The sequence below is a fragment of the Triticum urartu genome, chromosome 2, assembly GCF_003073215.2.
Source record: "Triticum urartu cultivar G1812 chromosome 2, Tu2.1, whole genome shotgun sequence".
Lineage (NCBI taxonomy): Eukaryota > Viridiplantae > Streptophyta > Magnoliopsida > Poales > Poaceae > Triticum > Triticum urartu.
In genome coordinates this window covers 287,880,268-287,897,215 of record NC_053023.1, presented here as the reverse complement: position 1 = coordinate 287,897,215, position 16,948 = coordinate 287,880,268, and the positions used below count along the sequence as shown (strand labels likewise).

General features: G+C 44.1%; 1 protein-coding gene and 1 long non-coding RNA gene across 3 annotated transcripts; both read right to left on the bottom strand.

Moving 5' to 3' along the window:
• Nucleotides 1–13,129: 13,129 nt before the first annotated feature.
• LOC125537060 lies at nucleotides 13,130–15,111 on the bottom strand. The gene is made up of 2 exons (XR_007295523.1): nucleotides 13,837–15,111; nucleotides 13,130–13,751 (listed from the first exon to the last, which is right to left on the bottom strand). It is a non-coding gene; the product is annotated as an uncharacterized LOC125537060 (long non-coding RNA).
• A 131-nt stretch (nucleotides 15,112–15,242) lies between these two features.
• Nucleotides 15,243–16,935, bottom strand: LOC125537059 (mediator of RNA polymerase II transcription subunit 33B-like). Of its 2 annotated transcripts, XM_048700353.1 has the most exons (3): nucleotides 16,906–16,935; nucleotides 16,592–16,798; nucleotides 15,243–16,465 (listed from the first exon to the last, which is right to left on the bottom strand). In XM_048700353.1, exons 2-3 carry the CDS (start codon nucleotides 16,698–16,700, stop codon nucleotides 15,351–15,353), a joined length of 1,224 nt encoding a protein of 407 aa, XP_048556310.1. In that variant the 5' UTR covers nucleotides 16,701–16,798; nucleotides 16,906–16,935; the 3' UTR covers nucleotides 15,243–15,350. The 2 variants fall into 2 exon arrangements, with proteins under 2 accessions (XP_048556310.1, XP_048556309.1); XM_048700352.1 differs by lacking the exon at nucleotides 16,906–16,935 and having other exon boundaries at nucleotides 16,592–16,881.
• Nucleotides 16,936–16,948: the final 13 nt, after the last annotated feature.

Genomic DNA, 16,948 nt, shown 5'->3' with positions numbered 1-16,948 from the left:
CGTGAATGAGAGTAGGAGTGCACACATGTACAGGGAGATCAGAGAAGTTTATGTGCACAACACAATTAAAATTGCCAAAAATTCCTCAAGAATGAATGTTAAATAAAAAAGACTTTACTCCTCATTGTTTTGTATTACAAAAATGATAAATGAAAAACAATAATATAATTACCTTGCCAAAAAAACATAATGACATTATTTTATTTAATCTAAACAAATAACAAAATAAATGATGACTACAACTTAGCTGTTGTATCCTGAACCCATCACTTTATCGCGGAAAAATTCTAGCGCCCTCTCATGTTCCGCCCTTTGAAATTTGGACATTACAGTTGTGTTGGCCATCAACAATTCCATGTACTTCTCCATACTGGCTTGTTCTCTGCTTATTATTGTTGTCCTCTCCTGTGCTTCGGCTGCAGCACGCTTATCCTTGTAGACCTGAAGCTGGGCATCATGCATCTGCTCTTGTGTAACGCCCTCGATGCCGCTATATCTCCTACGTGTCGAGGCACGACTTATAAGCATAACCGCATTGAAAGCAATGTCGCAAGTTAGGCAATCTTCACAACATCACATGTAATATAGATAATAAAAGGGGAAGGAACATAGTTGGCTTACACTCGTCACGTCAATCAAAGTACATAAATAGCATTACATCATCCAATCACTCATGGCCCGACTACGGTGCCAAAATAAAAGACCAACCCAACATGCGACATGGTCCCGATCACCCCAACTGGGCACCACTACTGATCATCAGGGAAAGATACATAGTAACAGCGTGAGTCCTCATCGAACTCCCACTTGAGCTCTAACGCATCATCTGGAACGGAGTCGTCTGGCCCTGCATCTGGTTTGGAAGTAAACTGTGAGCCACAGGGACTCAGCAATCTCGCACCCTCGTGATCAAGACTATTTAAGCTTATAGGAAAGGCAAGGTAAAATATGTGAAGTTGCGGCAAGCGACTAGCATGTATGGTGGCTAACCTATTCACAAAAGAGAGCGAGAAGAGATAGCAAAGCGCGAACGAGTAACTAGAGAACACCCTGCGGCAAGCATTACTCCAACACCGTGTTCGCTTCCCGGACTCCGCCGAGAAGAGACCATCACGGTAACTCACACAGTTGATTCATTTTAATTAAGTTAAGGTTCAAGTTATCTACAACCGAACATTCACAAATTCCCATCTGCCCATAACCGCGGGCACGGCTTTCGAAAGTTCAAATCCCTGCAGGGGGTCCCAACTTAGCCCATGACAAGCTCTCACAGTCAACGAAGGAATAGACCTTCTCCCGAGATATTCCGATCAGACTCGGTATCCCGGTTCTACAAGACACTTCGACAAGTTAAAACAAATCCAGCAACACCACTCAAATGTGCCGACAAATCTCGATAGGAGCTGCACATATCTCATTCTCAGGGCACACTTGATACGTCTCCAACGTATCTATAATTTTTGATTGCTCCATGCTACTTTATCTACTGTTTTGGACTATATTGGGCTTTATTTTCCACTTTTATATTATTTTTGGGACTAACCTATTAACAGGAGGCCCAGCCCAGAATTGTTGTTTTTTGCCTATTTCAGTATTTCGAGGAAACAGAATATCAAACGGAGTCCAAATGGAATGAAACCTTCGGGAACGTGATCTTCTCACCGAACGTGATCCAGGAGACTTGGACCCTACTCCAAGAAGTTTTCGGGGAGGTCACGAGGGTGGAGGGCGCCCCCCCTGGGCGCGCCCCTGCCTCGTGGGCCCCTCGGAGCTCCACCGACGTGCTCCTTCCTCCTATATATACCTACGTACCCCCATTAGACCAGAGACGGAGCCAAAAACCTAATTCCACCGCCGCAACTTCCTGTATCCACGAGATCCCATCTTGGGGCCTGTTCCGGAGCTCCGCCGGAGAGGGCATCCATCACGGAGGGCTTCTACATCAACACCATAGCCCTTCCGATGAAGTGTGAGTAGTTTACTTCAGACCCTTGAAAGCACAAGTGCTCCCTAGGTGGTTTTGATAATTGATGACAACATATCTCTTGTTGGACTAACACTTCTATCTAGCATGTTTCAGATAAGTTCAACAATGGAGTGGCATGGACTAAAGGTTGTGGGAACTCCTCAAAATGCTAAGGACAATGGATTGGCTCAAGCTCAAAAGCTCAAGACTCTTCACTTTACATTTTAGTGATCCAAGATCACATTGAGTCCATAGGAAAAGCCAATACTATTAAGGAGGGATGAGGTGTTGCTTAATGAGCCTCTTGCTTCATGTGTTTAATGATATGCTCCAAAACCCTCAACTACTTTCCCATATCCACATATGACCCAAACTCCAAGCCAAACTCGGTCCTACCGATTCTTCCTATCCGGCGCCACCGAGTTTCACTTGTCACTTGCCACTGCCAAACCCTAGCAATTCGGTCTTACCGATAAGGATCTCGGTCCCACCGAGATGGGGTTGCAAACTCTCTGTTTCCCTTTCGTAACTTTTCGGTCCAACCGAAAGAGCGAATCGGTCCCACCGAGATTGCAATGTAAACTCAGTGTTTCCCCTTTGTAACTTTTCGGTCTCACCGAGTTCCACTCGGTGCCACCGAAAGAGCAAATCGGTCCCACCGAGTTTGCCTGATCAACTCTCTGGTTAGCTAATTACCAAACTCGGTCTCACCGAGTTTGTGTAATCGGTCTCACCGAGATTACGTTATGCCCAAACCCTAACCGAATCGGTCCTACCGAGTTGCATGTCAGTCCCACCGAAATTCCTAACGGTCACTAGGTTTACATTTTCGGTCCGACCGAGTTTTATGATTCGGTCCCACCGAGATTGGAAAACTGTGTAACGGTTGGATTTTGTGTGGAGGCTATATATACCCCTCCACCTCTTTCTCATTCGAGGAGAGAGCCATCAGAACACACACATCATTCCAACTCATTTGTTCTGAGAGAGAACCACCTACTCATGTGTTGAGATCAAGACATCCCATTCCTACCATATGAATCTTGATCTCTAGCCTTCCCAAGTTGCTTTCCACTCAAATCTTCTTTCCACCAAATCCAAATCCTATGAGAGAGAGTTGAGTGTTGGGGAGACTATCATTTGAAGCACAAGAGCAAGGAGTTCATTACCTACACACCATTTGTTACTTCTTGGAGAGTGGTGTCTCCTAGATTGGCTAGGTGTCACTTGGGAGCCTCCGACAAGATTGTGGAGTTGAACCAAGGAGTTTGTAAGGGCAAGGAGATCGCCTACTTCGTGAAGATCTACCGCTAGTGAGGCAAGTCCTTCGTGGGCGATGGCCATGGTGGGATAGACAAGGTTGCTTCTTCGTGGACCCTTTGTGGGTGGTTGCTTCTTCGTGGACCCTTCGTGGGTGGAGCCCTTCGTGGACTCGCGCAACCGTTGCCCTTGGGTGGAGCCCTGTGTGGACTCGCGCAACCGTTACCCTTCGTGGGTTGAAGTCTCCATCAACGTGGATGTAGGATAGCACCACCTATCCGAACCACGGGAAAAACATCCGTGTCTCCAATTGCGTTTGATCTTTCCAAACCCTTCCCTTTACATTCTTGCAAGTTGCATGCTTTACATTCCGCTGCTCATATACTCTTTGCATGCTTGCTTGATATGTATTGTGTGTATTGAAATTGTGCCTAAACTCCACTTAAATCGAAAAAGATTAAAAATTGCTACTTTTGCACTAAGTGTCTAATCACCCCCCCTCTAGACACATCAACTTCTAGATCCTACAGACCTTCAGGTCCATAGCTAGTAGCTAGATGGCTTCTTCTCTCTTTTTGGATCTCAATACAATGTTCTCCCCCTCTCTCGTGGAGATCTATTCGATGTAATCTTCTTTTTGCGGTGTGTTTGTTGAGACCGATGAATTGTGGGTTTATGATCCAACTTATCTATGAATAATATTTGAATCTTCTCTGAATTCTTTTATGTATGATTGAGTTATCTTTGCAAGTCTCTTCGAATTATCCGTTTGATTTGGCCAACTAGATTGGTAGTTCTTGCAATGGGAGAAGTGCTTAGCTTTGGGTTCAATCTTGTGGTGTCCTTACTCAGTGACAGAAAGAGTTGCAAGGCACGTATTGTATTGTTGCCATCGAGGATAACAAGATGGGGTATTTATCATATTGCATGAATTTATTACTCTACATCATGTCATCTTGCTTAAGGCGTTACTCTGTTTTTAACTTAATACTCTAGATGCATGCTGGATAGCGGTCGATGAGTGGAGTAATAGTAGTAGATGCAGGCAGGAGTCGGTCTACTTGTCACGAACATGATGCCTATATACATGATCATACCTAGATAACCTCATAACTATGCTAAATTCTATCAATTGCTCAACAGTAATTTGTTCGCCCATCGTAGAATATCTATGCTCTTGAGAGAAGCCACTAGTGAAACCTATGGCCCCCGGGCCTATTCTCATCATATCAATCTCCATTACTTTATTTTACTTGTTTTGCTTTTACTTTTCACTTTGCATCTTTATACCAAAAATACCAAAAATATTATCTCTATCAGATCTCACTCTCGTAAGTGACCGTGAAGGGATTGACAACCCCTAAGCGTTGGTTGCGAGTTGCTACCGTTTTGTGCAGGTACGAGGGACTTGCGCGTGACCTCCTACTGGATTGATACCTTGGTTCTCAAAAACTGAGGGAAATACTTGCGCTATTGTGCTGCATCACCCCCTCCTCTTCGGGGAAAACCAACACTAGCTCGAGACGTAGCAAGAAGGATTTCTGGCGCCGTTGCCGGGGAGGCTTAAGCCAAGTCAAGTCAAGATTTACTCTCCCGTCAACGAGCCATTTCTGGCGCCGTTGCCGGGGAAGCCTACGCAAAAGTCAACATACCAAGTACCCATCACAATCTCTATCTCTCGCATTACATTATTTGCCATTTGCCTCTCGTTTTCCTCTCCCCCACTTCACCCTTGCCATTTTATTCTCCCTCTCTTTCCCAATCTCCTCCTCTTTTTCCCTTTGCCTTTTGTTTGCTCGTGTGTTAGTTTGCTTACCTGTCGCTATGTCGAATTCCTTATCCGCTCCTATGTCTCCCGAGTTTGAAGTTCTTCACTTCAAGCAACGGCAAGGAGAAAACTTAAAAGATGCTTGGTATAGGATGATGGAATCTTATCGTAAGTGCACCCTAGAGGTGAACTTTAGAATTCTTCTTCGCAAATTTTATGTTGGGTTAAACATGACGCATAGACAACTCTTGGATTGCATGGCCAAGGGAAATTTCATTAATATTGGTCCCGGTATTGCGCATGAGATTATAGAGGGAATAGTGGGAACACCACCCCAAAAGGGAGGATCTCATCCTACCCAGGAAGAAACCCAAGTGTTTGAGAAGATTTGCGAAGTAACAAAGATTTTACAAAAGTCTCTTGAGCCTCTTAAAAATATTAGCAGAAATCTTAACCGTATGAATATGTTGATTACTCTTTGCAATAAATGGTTGGATTCTTTAGATCTAAAAATTTCCGAGTATGAAGGGAAGAGGGAAGAACCCCCCGAATTCGAGCATGACTCCGCTAAAAAGTTGAAAATTAAAGATGGCAATACCTAGATCTATCCTTGCTTTTATGCCTAGCTAGGGGCGTTAAACGATAGCGCTTGTTGGGAGGCAACCCAATTTTATTTTATGTTTTTTGTTTTTGGTTCTGTTTAGGAATAAATAATCCATCTAGATTATGTTTAGATGTGGTTTTATCTTTTAGTTAGTGTTTGTGCCAAGTTAAACCTATTAGATCTTCTTGGAAGATAGTTATTTGATCTTGCTGTAATTTCCAGAATCTTTGCGCTCAGTGCCCGAATTGTCAAAAATCACCAGAACGTGATAAAATAGTGATTCAAATTACTGCTGATCAATAAACAAATTTCCCAGGTCTTCTAAGTTTGGTAGAATTTTTTGGGTTCCAGAAGTTTGCGTTAGTAACAGATTACTACAGACTGTTCTGTTTTTGACAGATTCTGTTTTGCGTGTGTTGTTTGCTTATTTTGATGAATCTATGGCTAGTAAAATAGTTTATAAACCATAGAGAAGTTGGAATACAGTAGGTTTAACACCAATACAAATAAATAACAAGTTCACTACAGTACCTTAAAGTAGTCTTTTGTTTTCTTTCTCTAACGGAGCTCACGAGATTTCTATTGAGTTTTGTGTTGTGAAGTTTTCAAATTTTGGGTGAATTCTTTTGATGGATTATGGAACAAGGAGTGGCAAGAGCCTAAGCTTGGGGATGCCCATGGCACCCCCAAGATAATCCAAGGACACCAAAAAGTCAAAGCTTGGGGATGCCCCGGAAGGCATCCCCTCTTTCGTCCACTTCCATCGGTAATTTACTTGGAGCTATATTTTTATTCACCACATGATATGTGTTTTGCTTGGAGCGTCTTGTATTATTTGTGTATTTGCTTGTTAGTCTACCACAATCATCATTACTGTACACACATTTTGAGAGAGCCATGTATGAATTGAAATTTGTTAGAATACTCTATGTGCTTCACTTATATCTTTTGAGCTTGATAGTTTACTCTATGTGCTTCACTTATATCTTTTTGAGCGTGATAATTTTTGCTCTAGTGCTTCACTTAGATCTTTTAGAGCATGGTGGTGGTTTGTTTTAAAGAAACTTGATCTCTCATGCTTCACTTAGATTATTTTGAGAGTCGTTAATAGCATGGTAATTTGCTTAATGTTAATATACTTGGTATTCAAGATATGTGAAACTTTCTTTTTAGTGGGTTGAATACTAAGATAAGTTTGATGCTTGATAATTGTTTTGAGATATGGAGGTGATAATATCATAGTCGTGCTAGTTGAGTAGTTGTGAATTTGAGAAATACTTGTGTTAAAGTTAGCAAGTCCCGTAGCATGCACGTATGGTTAAAGTTGTGTAACAAATTTGAAGCATGAAGTGTATCTGGCTTGTGCATCCTTATGAGTGGTGGTCGGGGACGAGCGATGGTCTTTTCCTACCAATCTATCCCCCTAGGAGCATGCGCGTAGTACTTGATTTTTGATGACTTCTAAATTTTTGCAATAAGTATATGAGTTATTTTGACTAATGTTGAGTCCATGGATTATACGCACTTTTACCTTTCCGACACTTGCTAGCCTCTTCGGTACCGTGCATTGCCCTTTCTCACATTGAGAGTTGGTGCAAACTTCGCCGGTGCATCCAAACCCCGTGATATGATACGCTCTTTCACACATAAACCTCCCTATATCTTCCTCAAAACAGCCACCATACCTACCTATCATGGCACATAGCCATTCCGAGATATATTGCCATGCAACTTCCATCATCATCATCATGGCATGCTTTACTTTTGTCATATTGCCATTGCATGATCTTGTAGTCGACATCGTATTTGTGGCAAAGCCACCATGCATTATTTTTCATACATGTCACTCTTGATTCATTGCACCATCCCGGTACACCGCCGGAGGCATTCATATAGAGTCATATCTTGTTCTAGTATGGAGTTGTAATCATTATGTTGTAATCAATAGAAGTGTGATGGTCATCATTATTAGAGCATTGCCCAATCAAAAAAAGAGAAAGGCCAAAAAGAAAGGAAAAAATAAAGGCCCAAAAAAGAGAAAATAAAAAGGGCAATGCTACTATCTCTTTTTCCACACTTGTGCTTCAAAGTAGCACCTTGTTCTTCATGTAGTGAGTCTCATATATTGTGCTTCAAAGTAGCACCATGATTTTCATATAGTGAGTCTCATAATTTGTCTTGTTCATACTAGTGGGAATTTTTCATTATAGAACTTGGCATGTATATTCCAACGATGGGCTTCCTCAAAATGCCCTAGGTCTTCATGAGCAAGCAAGTTGGATGCACACCCACTAGTTTTCTTTTGTTGAGCATTCTTAGCTCTAGTGCATCCGTTGCATGGCAATCCCTACTCCTTGCATTAACATCAATTAATGGGCATCTCCATAGCTCATTGATTAGCCTCGTTGATGTGAGACTTTCTCCTTTTTTGTCTTCTCCACACAATCCCCATTAGGGCTGCAAACGAGTCGAGTTCGAGCGAGTTGGACTAGGCTCAACTCAAATTATACTAAAATTCGAGCGAGCTCAAACTGAGTGAAGATCAAGGTCGAGCCGTAGAAAGTGGCTCGTGCTCAGCTTGTATCGATCTCGAGCTAGTTTCGAGCTAAATAATCAGATAATTTTATGAATAATCTAAGGCAATTTTTCAAACATTATAGCCAGCAACACAACATAGAAAACCACTATAAAATTTGACTTATTCTCTCTCAACTAAAGACTAGCACTTGACAAATAGGGATCAATGATCTAGAAACATAAAAAATGAAGGTGCAACTGCTCTTAAACTTTGGCTGAGAATAATAGGATATTTGACACATGACTGACCACACACCATATTGAGGCTAAATTTCTCCTGCTTAATAGGCCTCATGTTTCCTACTAGGTAAAAATGAGAAAACTTGGACACAACATATATGGCAATAAATTATACTATTTTCTTTAAATATACATCAAGATTATTTAATATAATTATATGACATTGAGCTATCGAGCTAAAATCGAGCGAGCCAGTGTTGGCTCAAGATTAACTCGTTTCTCTATCGAGCTACATAAAGTGTTCATACTCAGCTCATTTCTTTTCGAGTCGATCTCGAGTCGAGTCAAAATATGAGTCGGTCTCGAGCGGCGCACGAGCCTCGAGCTTTTCTTGCAGCCCTAATCCCCATCATCATATTCTATACCACCCATAGTGCTATGTCCATGGCTCGCGCTCATGTATTGCGTGAAGGTTGAAAAAGTTTGAGATTATTTGAGTATGAAACAATTGCTTGGCTTGTCATCGGGGGTATAGAAGTTGGGAACATCTTTGTGTGACGAAAATGAACACCTTTCGGATCTGAATATTCATACCATGATTAAGAAGATTTACATTGAAATTATGCCAAAGTATCACTCTGCATCAAAAATTCTCTTTTTATCATTTACCTACTTGAGGACGAGCAGGAATTAAGCTTGGGGATGCCTGATACGTCTCCAAGGTATCTATAATTTTTGATTGCTCCATGCTACTTTATCTACTGTTTTGGACTATATTGGGCTTTATTTTCCACTTTTATATTATTTTTGAGACTAACCTATTAATAGGAGGCCCAGCCCAGAATTGCTGTTTTTTGCCTATTTCAGTATTTCGAGGAAACAGAATATCAATCGGAGTCCAAATGGAATGAAACCTTCGGGAACGTGATCTTCTCACCGAACGTGATCCAGGAGACTTGGACCCTACTCCAAGAAGTTTCCGGGGAGGTCACGAGGGTGGAGGGCGCCCCCCCCCCCCTGGGCGCCCCCCCTGAACTTAATACTCTAGATGCATGCTGGATAGCGGTCGATGAGTGGAGTAATAGTAGTAGATGCAGGCAGGAGTCGGTCTACTTGTCACGGACGTGATGCCTATATACATGATCATACCTAGATAACCTCATAACTATGCTAAATTCTATCAATTGCTCAACAGTAATTTGTTCACCCACCATAGAATATCTATGCTCTTGAGAGAAGCCACTAGTGAAACCTATGGCCCCCAGGTCTATTCTCATCATATCAATCTCCATTACTTTATTTTACTTGTTTTGCTTTTACTTTTCACTTTGCATCTTTATACCAAAAATACCAAAAATATTATCTCTATCAGATCTCACTCTCGTAAGTGACCGTGAAGGGATTGACAACCCCTAAGCGTTGGTTGCGAGTTGCTACCTTTTTGTGCAGGTACGAGGGACTTGCGCGTGACCTCCTACTGGATTGATACCTTGGTTCTCAAAAACTGAGGGAAATACTTACGCTACTGTGCTGCATCACCCCCTCCTCTTCGGGGAAAACCAACGCTAGCTCGAGACGTAGCAACACTCAGATGAGACTAGCTACGAGTAAAACCAAACCTCAAGTTGCCCCGAGGTGGCCCCGCAGGCAGCTCAGTCGGACCAACACTCAGAGGAGCACTGGCCCAGGGGGGTTTAAATAAGATGACCCTCGGGCTCCGAAAACCCAAGGGGAAAAAAGGCTAGGTGGCAAATGGTAAAACCAAGGTTGGGCATTGCTGGAAAAGCATTATTCAAGGCGAACTATCAAGGGGTTCCCATTATCACCCAACCACGTAAGGAACGCAAAAATCCGGGAACATAACACCGATATGACAGAAACTAGGGCGGCAAGAGTGGAACAAAACACTAGGCGAGAGGCCGAGCCTTCCACCCTTTACCAAGTATATAGATGCATTAATATAACAAGATAATATAATGGTATTCCAACAAGTAAATAATGTTCCAACAAGGAACGGTCTCCAATCTTCACCTGCAACTAGTAACGTTATAAGAGGGGCGGAGCAAAGCGGTAACATAGCCAATCAGCGGTTTGCTAGGACATGGTGGGTTAGAGGTTTGACATGGCAATTTGGGAGGCATGATAAGCAAGTGGTAGGCATCGTAGCATAGGCATAGCAAAAGAGCGAGCATCTAGCAAAGCAAAGATAGAAGTGATTTTGAGGGTCTGATCATCTTACCTGCAAAGTTGTCAGAGTTGACTGGATCCTCGAAAGCAAACTCAACGGGCTCCTCGTTAGCGAACTCGTCTCCCGGCACTACCCAAACAAGACAAACAAGCACAAAAGACACAATCAACCACGTGCAAAGCTCAAACAACATGATGCAAACATGGTATGCTATGCGGGATGCGATATGGGATGCATATGCAAGATTTGACAAGGAAAGAATGAACCTGGCCTCAACTTGGAAATCCAAGTGTGCCACTGGAAAGGTGAGATGATTTCGCTTGAAAACGATATAAAGAACGCCGGAATCGGAGACATGGTTTGGAAATGGCAAGCAAAACAAATATGGCACCGGTCTGCGATATACAGCAAGTGACCATCTAAATGCAACAAGATGAACATGCTACGACACTCAAACATGGCAAAAAAATACATGGCAGGGATCCATTCATGATGCTTAACAAAAGAGGAACACTGAGCCACGGTCAATTCATCCATTAACAGGTTCAAACAAGCATGGCAAAAATGCAATTGGTAAACAGATCTCAGACTTAGTGAAATTAACACTTGTCTGGAATTTCAGATCAGTTAGCACATTTTGGAGCAAGAAAACTATATGCTACAGGGCCTGAACATGGCAAAGTAAAGCATGGCATGGAGCTACTCAAAGAGCTTAACAAAAGTCCCTTAGTGACCTTGAGCCAAAAGGGATCAGAAAATATAATTGCAAGCATGTGAACATGGCAAAAACATAATCAGATCACAGACTTAGTGAAAACTGGAGTATGCAAAATCAGATATCAAGTAGGCATGTTTACGAGCTCGATGCACTCACTACAGAGTAAGTCATGACAATCTAAGCATACATCCATCAAGAATACACATTATACAAGCTAGACATGGCAAGAACAATAACATAGCATGCACGGATCAACTATAACATCCTCGGCAAAATCGCTAACAAGTAGACAATCTGCCTAGATTCACGAAATAGCAAAAGTAGTGCTCGATTGACTCAAGCTAGGGTGCTCCATAATTGCAAACAAAGACATGGATGGATAGAGCACTACAAGATTAACAAAACATCCTTACTGATCATCCTCAAAAGAGGCACGGATCACTAGGAAACAACATGAACATATGGCATATCGATATAAACAGATCAAGGACTTAGTGGAAATGCTAAGTCCCTGAAATCAGCATTAACAAATGCACCACTTTGCGAGCTTGTGCTAGTCACCACACACATCACAAAAATACATGGATTGCACCTCTGGAAAGATGACAAAGCATATAACAAAACATATGTAGAGCTCATGGGCATATCATGCACACAATAATCATGGCAAAAATGACAAATAGCTAACTGGATCAGCAGATCTGGCAATTATCTCAAATAGCACTCTTCCAACAGCATTTCGGGCATCAAGATGAACTCTAATGAAAATGATGCAATGAGATGAAATGATGTACTCCCTGAGATGAACATTTTGATATGCTATATGCCCAAAACGGAGCTACGGATGCAAAGTTACGATGCAATGAACATGGCAAAATATTACTGAAATTAGGTCAAAGTTCAACCGAATCTCAGATCTGGAACTAGATCGGCCGCGTGAACCGAGGCGGCGGCCAGAGCTGTGCTCGCCGGAGACGGAGTGGAGGCGGCGGCGGACGACGGTGGGGTGGCCGCGGGCGCCGGTGGCCGGAGCTGCGGACGCGGTGGGCGGCGGCCGGCGTGGAAGGAGAGGGCGGCGCGGGGCGGCGCTGCCGCGGTCGTCGTCGGCGAGGTGCGAGGCGGCCGCCGGCGAGGGCGCGCTGCGGCGTGGTGGCGCGGGCCGCCGGAGATGGAGGCGAGGAGGCGCTGGGCGGCGGGGTCAACGCGCGGGAGCTTCGTGCCGGGAGGGCCGGCGATGGGCCCCGCGGGCCCTGGCGGCGGCGGCGAAGTGGGCGCCCGCGTGGGCGAATCAGGCGGCGACAAGTGGCGGCGGCGGGGTGGAAATGGACATGTTCGTCGGTGGCGTTTTTGTCCGGTCGCGAGGAGAGGGAGAGGGTTAGGGTTTCACCCGTGAATTTCGGAGGGGGGGTTCTTTATATAGGCATAGAGGGAGTTAGGAGAGTCCAAATGAGGTGCGGTTTTCGGCCACGCGATCGTGATCGGACGCTCTAAATGATGGATAGGGTTTAGGTGGGTTTTGGGCCAAATCGGAGGGGTGCTGGGCTGCAACACACACGAGGCCTTCTCGGTCCCTCGGTTAACCGTTGAAGCATCAAACGAAGTCCAAATGGTACGAAACTTGACAGGCGGTCTACCGGTAGTAAAGCAAGGCCGCTTGGCAAGTCTCGGTCCAATCCGAAAATGTTTAATCCCCACACACGAAAGAAAGGTAGAAATGACCACCGGAGGAGAACGGAGCGCCGGAATGCAAAACGGACAACGGGGAAAATGCTCGGGTGCATGAGACGAACACGTATGCAAATGCAATGCACATGATGACATAATATGAGATGCATGACAACGACAGCAACACACGGAGACAAAACCCGAACCCGAGAAAATAAAATAACTTAAAGCCGGAAACGGCAAGAGTTGGATTACATATTGGGTAAATCATATCCGGGGTGTTACATCTTGCGTGGAGGCTCGTAGGACATTTGTATCATGGTACAATTGAATGTCATCATGAGAAAGACCTGAAGAAAATTCAGATGAACTTTTACCTTTTCCATTCATTTTGTCTTTTGCAATATTTCTCCCTGGTGGCCTTGTTTCTTCTTCAATCTCGTGTACTACATCATCATCAGTTGTGCCCGTTTTCTCCTCTGCATATATTCTTGTCCACTTTGGGTGTTGCTGTAGCTCTCTCCATAGATTTCCAAATGTGAAATATTGCTTTTGCTCGGACTTGTACATGTCATGAGCTTTATTCATGAGTTGGTCATCAGATTGACCACTCACATACACTTCCTTGAGCCTACACCATATGCCATTGAACAACACAATTCTGCGGTTCATCTTTCCCCAATGGTCTTTGCAGTTGCTGGCCTTCCTCCTCCGATCTGCAGGACTATTGTTGTTGTAATCTTTGCCTACATCTTTCCAATAAACTTCACCTTTCTTTGCATTTCCATCGATTGAATCGACGGAATTGTTTAACCAAGCACTAATCTACATGTTCAACATACTACATTATAAATAATTGTAATGGACAAGTTAACTTAAAAATAATAGATAACATAAATCAAATACTAACCAATCGTATGTTATCCTCTTCGGTTCATGGTAGTCTCTTGCTACCCCTTTCTTCGTCGTTGTTGTCCTCACGTCCATCTCCATCCCCTCCAACACCTAAATTACTGTAATTCCCACCATAACCAGCCTCATATGCAGCTGACCCATCATTCATCAAATCCATGTAGGAGATCTGAGAATCCATGATCTTCTGCAAAGAGGGCGACTGCACAAACAACTATGAGAAGTAGCCTATATATAAACGGTCTGTACCAACACAACTTCTTCGCATGTTGCATGTACAAATATTTGACTGCTTCTCAATGTTGCATGTAGCAAGTCATGTGGCCAGTATTAACTTGAAAAGGTCCTTTCCCTTGCAGCTTGGTCAACGTTGATCTTTTACTTTCGATCGGAGGGTGACACTTGTCATGGCAGATACCACATGCAATGGTCTATGCCACACTCCTGAGCGTATGGGATGCATCATCAGTCAAGAGGTAACAATTTTTAGTTCTTGACATGCAAATCATTTTGTTAGTTCAGTTGCTCATTCGCTAGTCCCTCCATGATTTATCTCTAAACTCTTTTAATAAAGCCACAACCAACCCTAAAGAAAACTGCATGAATGACCCCCTCTGGAAGGAGAGATTTGTTACAACTGGATTTGACTAATTAACAAACTTCTTTTTACAACAATCAGATGATGTTTTTTTTAATATATGGCACACATGCAGTTCATCTCTTATTCTATATAGTGATTGCAGCATACTGAAAAGCTGATGTCGTCAGTTCTGTGTCCACAGTGGGAAGCCTTGTACAAGGATGTAGATGAATGGGCAAGTGGGTAGACATAAAAGATTCCAATCCGAGCTACTATGATGTCCTGGAGTGAAGAATCCCTGCTGGTCAGCTGCTCGATTGAGGCACTCAGCATACTGAAAAGCTGATGTCGTCAGTTCTGTGTCCACAGTGGGAAGCCTTGTACAAGGATGTAGATGAATGGGCAAGTGGGTAGACATAAAAGATTCCAATCCGAGCTACTATGATGTCCTGGAGTGAAGAATCCCTGCTGGTCAGCTGCTCGATTGAGGCACTCAGCATACTGAAAAGCTGATGTCGTCAGTTCTGTGTCCACAGTGGGAAGCCTTGTACAAGGATGTAGATGAATGGGCAAGTGGGTAGACATAAAAGATTCCAATCCGAGCTACTATGATGTCCTGGAGTGAAGAATCCCTGCTGGTCAGCTGCTCGATTGAGGCACTAGGTGAGCCCCCCCCCCCCCCCCCCCCCCCCCCCCCCCCCCCCCCCCCCCCCCCCCGGTGCAGTCCAATCTTGGAAAAAAAACCGGGTTTTTTTTCTCTGCCACCTGTCTAAGCACCTGCCATTGTACAGGGCCTTAGAGAGGAGCTTTGATTAGGAAGAGTAGAACACCCAACAGCATTCCAGAGAAACCAAGCATACACACGCTCGTCGTCTGGTTATGTACAGTCAGCAACATCGATGACGAAGAATTACCAGCAACTTCAGAGTCAGTCACCACTCGCTATCCAATATCAACTCTGCGGCAACACCCATTGCCTCCGGTCCACCCCTGCAAAGGATGGCCACGGCAAGCTCCTTCTCTTTCCACTGCCGAAGCCCAATGCTAAGCTTCTTGAGCACCTTGAGGTCGACCTCATGCAACAAGCAGGGGGCGCGGTCCACTACCAGCTCCAGGAAGCCTGAAACGTAGGCTTGCCACAGGGACATGTTGCAGCCTAGAGAGATCTTTCCGTCCAATGCGCTTGCTAGGAACTCCAGGTGCGACCGCATAACCCTCTCTCGACGCCGGGACACTGGTGTCGGGTCGATGCCCCATGCGAACATCCCACAGTACACTGCAAAGTAGGCAAGTGCATGGCCACCCAACTTGTATACCGTTCCTCCACTGGCTCCTCCTCGGTCCAGATCCTGCGCAGAAAGGAACCAAGAGGGCAACATCTCTTGAAACAGAGACTGGACAAGGGTAGTACCGCCTGATAACCACACGAGTGTTGCTCCAAGTGATGCCGCCACCTTAACTTGTGTCATTGCAGTAGCAAGAGAGATCTTTCCATGTCCCATTGCATACTTGGTCCTCTTTAGCTTGTCCGATCCATGCCTGGACACTGTTGTCTCAGCTATGTCTTTCACCGAAAGCATCAGCAGGGAAAGTATATCTTCTGCAAGTATAGAGCAGTCCTTGATGCACCGGAATATCCGGAGGTAGAGAATTCCTGGTGCAACTGGTGAGAGACCACCGGAGCAATGAGAGCCAAACCCGTGACCCAGAAGGCTAGCAACACCTCCGCAACAGCATAATGATGTTGACGACATGCCAAGAATAGAAGTGAAGCAGCTTCGGAGGAGCTGGACAACTGCATCATTGTTATGGTGGAAGACGGTGCGTGATGCTGAAAAGACTAGAAAATCACTCCATCGCTTGACCTTTTGAGTCCACAGTGCTGCGACAATTGCCATGCTTGGCCAAGGGCAACTAGCAGCAAGATTCTCTAAAGCTGGACCAGCTAGGTTAAGGAAACGTTCGGATGCCTTGTCAAGCTTGTATGTGATGGTGAGGCTCACAAAAGCAGCCAGTGGCAATGGAAGTCTACCCAAAGTAGTTCCTCCTGTGAAGTGATACAAAACCAGATTAATACTCTCTGCAAACTTACATGTAGCACAATGCATGGCAGGAACACTCCTAGTATGGCATAAATGCATAAGAATTCACTTGAACTGACAGAAATAATAACCTGTGGCAAGTCTTGGAACATCAACGCCAGTAGCAGCTACAATTTTCTTGATATGTTCTTCAACCATGGATAAATTGGCAGCCGGGCTAGGCCAATCTGTTCCATTCATGAATGCAGGTTTCCAAACACCACGTGTCACTTCAGCTGAAAAGTAGCTTACGATTGTTGCAGTAGATGCAGGCAGAAAATCAGCTAGATCTTTGAGACCTGAAAATAAAAAAAGGTAGCATTCAAAAACTGAGATGACCCGATAGGCCATAATAAATAGTGATTATTAAATACTGAAGCTCAACCCGTCACTCTATCTCTCAAACCTGATTGAGAAAGTTGTTGACCTCAACTGAAAACAACAAACCT

Excerpts from the sequence above, each read along its gene's own strand:
- LOC125537059 (XM_048700352.1), bottom strand. The coding sequence starts at position 16,850 with ATGGCCTATCGGGTCATCTCAGTTTTTGAATGCTACCTTTTTTTATTT. Across the intron at positions 16,466-16,591 it reads TGTTCCAAGACTTGCCACAG|GAGGAACTACTTTGGGTAGA; the intron begins GTTATTATTTCT and ends ATCACTTCACAG.